This window comes from Mugil cephalus, chromosome 1 (genome assembly GCF_022458985.1).
Source record: "Mugil cephalus isolate CIBA_MC_2020 chromosome 1, CIBA_Mcephalus_1.1, whole genome shotgun sequence".
Lineage (NCBI taxonomy): Eukaryota > Metazoa > Chordata > Actinopteri > Mugiliformes > Mugilidae > Mugil > Mugil cephalus.
This window is the reverse complement of record NC_061770.1, coordinates 21,115,039-21,123,192: the sequence shown is the minus strand read 5'-3', so window position 1 is coordinate 21,123,192 and position 8,154 is coordinate 21,115,039. Positions and strand designations below refer to the sequence as shown.

Genomic DNA, 8,154 nt, shown 5'->3' with positions numbered 1-8,154 from the left:
GCACATCTATGATGCCAATCTCTCGTTCCAACACATCCCAAAGGTGCTCTATTGGATTGAGATCTGGTGACTGTGGAGGCCATTGGAGTACAGTGAACTCATTGTCATGTTCCAGAAACCAGTTTGAGATGATATGAGCTTTGTGACATGGTGCATTATCCTGCTGGAAGTAGTCGTCAGAAGATTAGTTCACTGTGGTCATAAAGGGATGGACATGGTCAGCAACAATACTCAGGGAGGCTGTGGCATTTAAACCATAACCAGTTTGTACTAAGGGGCCCAAAGTGTGCCAAGAAAATATCCCCCACACCATTACACCACCACCACCAGCCTGAACCATTGATACGAGGCAGGATGGATCCATGCTTTCATGTTGTTTACGCCAAATTGTGACCCTGCCATCTGAATGTCTGAGCTGAAATCGAGACTCGTCAAACCAGGCAACGTTTTACTAATCTTTTATTGTCCAGTGTTGGTGAGCCTGTGTGAACTGTAGTCTCACTTTCCTGTTCTTAGCTGACAGGAGTGGCCCCCGGTGTGGTCTTCTGCTGCTGTAGCTCAGCTTCTTCAAGGTTGGACGTGTTGTGCGTTCAGAGATTGTGTTCTGCATTCCTTGGTTGTAACCAGTGGTTAATTGAGTTACTGTTGCTTTTCTATCATCTCCAACCAGTCTGCCCATTCTCCTCTGACCTCTCACATCAACAAGGCATTTTTGTCCACACAACTGCCACTCACTGGATATTTTCTCTTTTCCAGACCATCCTCTGTAAACCCTAGAGATGGTAGTGTGTGAAAATCCCAGTAGATCAGCAGTTTCTGAAATACTCAGACCAACAACCATACCACGTTCAGAGTCACTTAAACCTCCTTTCTTCCACATTCTGATGCTCGGTTTGAACTTCAGCAAGTTGTCGCCATCACCTCTACATGCCTAAATGCATTTTTCTTATTTTTCTTTCCCTTTCACATCTCTGCATTCCTTTAGGATTCAGCTTGTGTCTCCTGACAGTTATTCTGGCGTTTAATGCAGTGTGATTACTGTGTGGAGCAGTTTTGAATGGACACTTGTCTTATATTTCCTTTTTTCTGCATGTGTGTGTGTGTGTGTGTGTGTGTGTGTGTTTGTGTGTTTGTGTGTGAGAGTAGTGCAGCAGGAGCCCTAAAGTGATTTGGGTGTCTAAATGTTTCCAGTGGAAGAATTTAACCTCTGAACTCCAAAAGAAAATTGCTTTTCATTCATCAGTAAGAAAGTGGATGCATGCTCACGCACACACACGAGTACAGTCTCAGGCTCAACGCACTAGTAAGTGCGCACAACACAGGCGTATACTTAGTTATAGGTTGCCACGATGATTCATGAGTTGCGCGGCCGTTTCCTTGGAGACCGGACTTTTGACCCCCGCAATTGCAGAGAGCCGTTCAGTTCTCCATCTGAGCTTTCGCATTCGTACAGTCGTCCGGGCGTCCTCTTCTTCTTTCACCTCGCCGTCGTGTCTCATCCATCCCTCCTCACCTCCCGCTCACCTTTACTCCTTGCCTTCTTCGGGATGCTTCATTCCCAGCCACTGCACCCAGTCAGGGAAGATGCATAGAAAAGAGCTGGAAGGAGAATTACGGGCTCCTCGAATGTCTTTTCATTTTGTCATCCAGAAGTTCTGCTCGCCCTCTTACATTAGCATGTTATTTCCTGCAGCTGCTTGTTTCATTGCGGTACGTTCACTGGCTTGATGGATGAACTGAACATAATGGCGTGTAATCTCCCTTTCTCTCTCCATAACCCCTCACAGCGAATGTTTGTAGAAAGCAGGTACAGTTACTCTGTTTCATGTCACCTTATACGTCTACTCTGCAGTGTTGCTTTAATCCAGCTGTAGTTATTACAGTTTGAGTCGACAGACACTATATAAAACAAGTTTAAGCCTTTCATGCATTCACTGATCCATTCCCAGTTTGAAGTTAATCCAGTCGCTCATGAAGCTGGTTAGCTGCTCATTATTTCTCAAAACCACAGATAATGATCGTAGGCTTTGCATGCAGACACATTATCTGCCAAACTACAGACGGTTCTGTGTCTCCCTTCAAGTGTCAAAGTTAATTTACTGAGCGGAGTAAGTTTGACTTTTTTTCCTTGAAAGCATCTCTGCGGTAGTTGGGGAATCCTGACCAGAGAGAAGCAGCAGAGACAGGCCACGGCATGTTCAGTGTAACCAGTGCACACATAGCCCATGGTTTTATTCCGATCCGGCGTAACATTATGACCAGGAGAAGTAAATAACATTGTGACAAGTCAGTTGTTCTGCTGGGAAACTTTTGGACGTGGCTTCCATTTAATGTGGATGTTACTTAGACATGTAGCACCCACCTGGACCAGACCAGGCACCCCCACCCCATAGCAATGACATGTCTGGATAGCAGCAGCCTGACACACACTCAAAAACAGTTTAGGAACAACTCAAAAAAACAACAACAACAAAAAAAAAACAAAAAAAAAAAACACAAAGAACAGCACAAGGTGTTGGCACCAACCAACCAACCTACACAATATCAGTCAGTCAGAACACTTTATTCATCACACAGGGCGCAATTTTCTTTGCAGTCCCACCAAACAAACAAACAACATGACACTCAATCAAGCATCACACAGGAACTGGACACAACTACATAAATATTCGGAGCTGTCCATGGCCTCTGCTCCATCCTGTAATGACTAGTTCAGATGTCCGATGGCTGAAGGAAGAAAAAAAAAAAAAAAAAAAAGAAAAGCGGTTTGTTTTCCTTTGTGACATTCTATTAAAGGAGCATATAAAAGACTTTCAGTGGTAAAACAGGTGCACAGAATATTTCTGGAGACATTAAAAGAGATCAACATCCTCAACAAGTGGGTCCTCTGCTGCCCCCTTTTGACAACAGACTCTATGCTGGTGCTGAACTTTAGGTGGGAGTCAAAGATTGTCCCTAAATATTTATAAGACTCCACAATCTGGACATCTTGGCCTTGAATAGTGCTTGTGTTTGGTTCTGGTGTGTCCTTCCTGAAGTCGATGACAAATTCCTTGATCCTTGAGACGTTCAGGTGAAGATAGTTCTCCTCACACCACTTTATAAAGGCAAGCAAGGTGTAGCCATGATCTGACTGAGAGCCTCGGGCCACAATAGTGTGGGACGTAGGAAGGTGGTCATAATGTTACGCCTGATCGGTGCATATGTTCATTATTCAGGAGAGCTTATTTTCACACTTCTAATCTACCTTAAATGCTTTTTCCTCATGTGGTGTGGAGATCATAGACTGTAGAAAAAACAGACAAGACTACTGTATTTTTTCCCAAACTGATGCTCGTATCCCAGGGATACGGGCGGCCCTGTAATGCAAGTGTGTGTTTCATCCGCACTACTGTCCAAGAGTGGAGCAACGTTGTAGCTCCCATTCACTAACATTGAGGAGGAGCAGCTTATGACCCTGCTCCTAATCTCCTCCCACTTTGTAATTAGGTATTTCTTTTCCAGTGCGCTTCCTGTTGGCCATCATTATCATTACATAAGCACAACAACCCACTCCCAATAGCCCCTCTGGCTATTTCCTTTCTTTTCCTTATCAGCTGGAGCTAAGTGTTGAGTCTGGAAACACAGGTCGGCAGCCAAGCAGCGTCTCATATCTAAACTCCAATAACCATTAACAGCTGAGAGACGCACAGCTGCGATTATCACGGGAGGGGAGAAGGAAATGCAGGGCGCCAAAGAAAAAAGGGAAAGGGTAAAACATAAAAAAAGCTCAGTAGCTTTCTAACAGCCCTCAACTCCCCTTTGCTACACCATAGTTTTTCTTTTTCATCCCCCATATCTCTGTCTTTCCTCGTTATACCTCGTCCATATGTCTTCTTTTAATAGACCTTTAATATAAAACATAGAGCATAGGTGAATAATCTCATCTGTCCAAACTTATATGCTTCTGAAAAAACAACAAAGCCTCACCTACACATGCTCACACTCACATATCCGTTTCTCCTATTTCTGGAAACATGAGTGCGTCTGCAGGTAGACATGCCAACAATAACACGTGCACGCATGAAGTGTCCTCTCAGGCTACCGACTCGCTGTCAACACGGACTCTTAACACTCACATGTTGAAAGGTAATGTCACGTCTCCGAGGCGAGAAAACATTTCCACTTATTTTCTTCTTTTAACATCACAAACTCTTAAATTTAATCATATTTCTCCCATGTTCTTTTCATTTCTATCAATAAACACACCACACATTCATTTTTATTTGACGCTGTATGACCGGCATAGAACAAAAGGATAAAATGAGGGAAAGAGACAGTGTTTGAGCTTATCCATATTTCCGTCATCACGCAAAGTGATGACTGCGTTGAAAGTTGATCTTTTTGTGAGCGGGCCGGCGGATTTTTGGCCACGTGAGGGTGTGAAAAATGGCCGACCCCGCTACTTAACTCTAATGGACTCATCCATTACAGTCTTGTGAAAACACAGCCTAAGTGGAAGAGCATTAGCACCAAGGGTCTGTTAGTGCGTTAGTGTGTGTGCATTAGTGTGTGTGTGTGTGTGGGTGTGTGCGACCAGCAACTGATTGTCAAAATGATGGATGAGGATTTGCGTGTGTGTGCGTGAGTTGTGTGAGCAGAGGGAGATGTGTTGTAAGCTGATGACAGTTACAGCGCCTGTAAAATGTATTTACCGCTTTGGGTTAGTTTCCCTTTTGTTGCGTTTATAAATGGAATATAGGTCATTAAATGACCTAAAATAAATAAATATTTGGAACATAAAGTGAAAATAGATAGAAATATAAACATATTTCATCATGTAAAATATGTTAAATAAAATCATTTATTTGTATTTTATTGAAAAAGATTATTGCCCATGATTTAATTGCAAGCAATTAAAGGGGAAATCATTCAATATGCATGAATACTTATTTTTAGACACTGTATTCAATTATTTAATCTCAAAACCATCCAACCAGATGTGGTTGGATGGTTACCAGCCACATAGTGTCCAGCTCGCACACAGTTTTGTCAAACAGCTTGACAAGACAAAAGTCTAAAACATGGAAAGAGATCATTGAAATTGGGGCAGAAGGTCGAGACTTTTTATTGAAATCTTATCCTTCTGCGTGGCTCAGTCGTCAGAAGCTCGGCCCTGTTTTGTCTGACCTGTTAACCTTCGGTCTGGGGTCATGATCATCAGGAGCAGAAGAAGCAGAACAGCAGCGGGGTTACAGGTTGCTTCAAAGGTCGCAGCCTCCGAGATGTAGAGCTGTTTCCATTTAATTCATTAGTCTTCACCATGGGATGAACCTCCTGGGGGGCTTCAAGGGAGTCATAAGGTCCCTATTGAAATAAGGTAAAGTATATTATCTCAGTTTGTTTATGAGAAGGCAGAGGGCGTGGACGCACATTTAAACTTCCTCTGCGGTCTCTGCTGCCCTCTGCTGGTTCTGAAGAAGAAATGACAGTACTGAAGAGATGATTGCTGTTTCAGTCTGAACCATTACTATCCTCAAAAAAATACATTCACTCCTAGACTCATGGATTCGTGAACAACTAATTCAAATGAAGTTGTCCAATCAGTCATTTAAATACTGATCCACTGTAACCATATATCCAAAACAATAAAAATTCAATCTCAGCAATTTAACAACAACTTTAACAGCAGCAGCAGCCAGATTGTAACTCTTTAATAATAACTCTTTTATTGTGAAAATCTTAGATCGGAACTAGTAGTTGTACTGGTTCCGGTAACGTTCAGCAGTTAAAAAAACAAATAAATAAATAAATAAAAACACGTTCAGCTCGGATGCACAGTGTCAGTGGACGTCCGAACTACGTGGTACAATTTTATCTGTAAGTAAAACGCATTATAGTCGCTGCACATGCCAGTACTTTCCACTCGACATGATATTAAAACAATAACCGTGTGCTGGGTTTTTGGGAGCTAATGTTAGCCTTCTACCTGACTGGCCTAAATTAACGTTACCATCAACTTTGACTGTAAAGAAAAACTGAACACTTAGTGTGTGTTTTAGTGTCTGTGTGCTCGTTTGAACTGTGCTTGAAGGTGTTTGGATGATGTGTCTAGCTTTTGGTTTTCTTTCTGTGACGCCTCAGGTGATATTAGCTCCCTGCTCGGTAGCCTCCATATTCGATAGCACACAGTTGTACTTTGCTGCAAATGTAGTGTTTAAAACGTTACGTTCTCTGATTTATTTTCATCTCTGTACTTATTTGTAGACCCAAGAGGATCCCCTGCAGCTGATTTCTCCTACCCAGGATGCATCAGGAGGATACAAAATAATGGAAACACTATATACCATTGACTTTGGAGATCCTGAGTAGCAGTTAAAGAGCCTGTTGCTTTCCTTTTATTTCCCATGCAGGATTGTTCACAGCACTATGAGCGACTTAACAGAGTTTGAGAGATGCCAGATAGTCGCTGCACGGCTGTCGGGGGCGTCTGTCACAAAAACTGCACAGCTGTTCAACGTGGCGAGAGGAACGGTGTCAAGAGTCATGACCGTGTACATCAAGCACGGACGAACAGCATCAGCGAAGAAGAACAGCGGCCGCAAGTCGAAGCTCACCGAACAGGACCGACGGACGCTTCTCACTATAGTCGACGAACACCCCGAGTACACAGCCTCGAAATTAACCACGGAGCTGAACAAACACCTCTCTCACACGGTCTCCGTAAGGACAATACGCCGGGAGCTTCACAAAGCTGGTATTTTTAGAGGAGCAGCCAATCAGAAACCAGAGACAGAGGCTGATGCACAAAAGCCACATGGACATAATGCTGATAATGCACAAAATGCAGGTGAAGAGAGCACAAGAGTTGAACTGCAAACAACCTCTGAAGAGTGTGGCACACAAAAGCCTGTAGGAGACGACACAGTATCTGAGCCCCAGGCTTGTTTCGTAAAGCAGAGCACAGAACAATCTGAAGAGGAAGTAACATCTGAAGTCAGTGAAGAAGAGGACAGCACAAGTTCTGAACCCCAGATTTTTGGGAACGAACACAACCCCCAAATGCATCATGAAAAGGGTGAAGAATGTCATCCTCAGACTAGTGATAAGGAATAACGCTGTCCACTGTGATAATGTCCAGCCTTTCTAATAAATCCACACTGATTATATAAAGAGAAACCACAGAATGCCTTCAGACTTTAACTTAAATGTGAATGAATTAGAACCATTTTCTGGTTTGGATTAATTAATATGTCGTCATGCAACAACGCCATTAATCGTGTCAAAAGCTTTTTTTTTCTTTTTGGTCTCTAAGCAAACATTCAAACTTAAGTGTGTTTTGCTGAGGATGGCTCTGAATAGTATACAGTGTATATACTGCTATTGTTAAACAGTATATTATGATATGCAAAAATACATCATAATGAAATAAAATATTCACAGTTTTGTCCTTATATGCAGACCGGTGGCAGAGATCATACAGTTTATGGTGGACTTTTTATTTTTTGTTTTATAAAGCATGGCCATTTTGTTTGTTTCTTTTTATGTGTCATATAATCTCTTAAGGATAAAGTGTGAAACCAAGCTGCAGCTTGAATCTCAGAAGATCTACAGTAGTTACTCTATTGGCTAGATATGCAGATAAAGTCTGCATAAAAGAACCAAAATGACTTGGTGAGATACTTGTTGTTCTAGAAGATGCTAAGTTCTTCATTTAAGAGCTGTTTCTATAATGTGGATCTTGTTGTTGACTGACAGATACTGTATGTAATGTTTGTATTCTGGCAATATTAAAGCTTACATCGACTGTATGTTTGGAGATAATAAGTTCTCAAACACAATACCGCTCCTACTTTATTCTGTTAAGATGAGTTCATTAGAAAACCAGCCAAACATAGGCTGGTGCAGAAAAAATACCTTTGTCTGCTTTAATAATATGTTATTGATGCAAGAAATATTTACAGCCACTGTGACAATCTAACTATACAAAGTTGGTTAAGTAACGTTTAGTGGATACACAATGTGATGTGAATATACGCTAGAAATCATGAATATAATGTTTGTATTACATTTTAGCCATTGGACTAAATAACAAACAGTGACATTTCTGAGTTTCACTGAACATAGATTAGATACTTTATTTATTCCGTGGGAATAATGCTGCGTTACGAAGGA

The 8,154-nt window shown here is 41.8% G+C and overlaps 1 protein-coding gene across 1 annotated transcript; it reads left to right on the top strand.

Annotated features, from left to right (window-relative positions):
• Positions 1 to 5,733: 5,733 nt before the first annotated feature.
• LOC125018548 lies at positions 5,734 to 7,790 on the top strand. The gene is made up of 2 exons (XM_047602537.1): positions 5,734 to 5,859; positions 6,247 to 7,790. Exon 2 carries the CDS (start codon positions 6,409 to 6,411, stop codon positions 7,093 to 7,095), a length of 687 nt encoding a protein of 228 aa, XP_047458493.1. The 5' UTR covers positions 5,734 to 5,859; positions 6,247 to 6,408; the 3' UTR covers positions 7,096 to 7,790.
• Positions 7,791 to 8,154: the final 364 nt, after the last annotated feature.

Coding starts and splice junctions, on each gene's coding strand:
- LOC125018548 (XM_047602537.1), top strand. CDS start 6,409: ATGAGCGACTTAACAGAGTTTGAGAGATGCCAGATAGTCGCTGCACGG.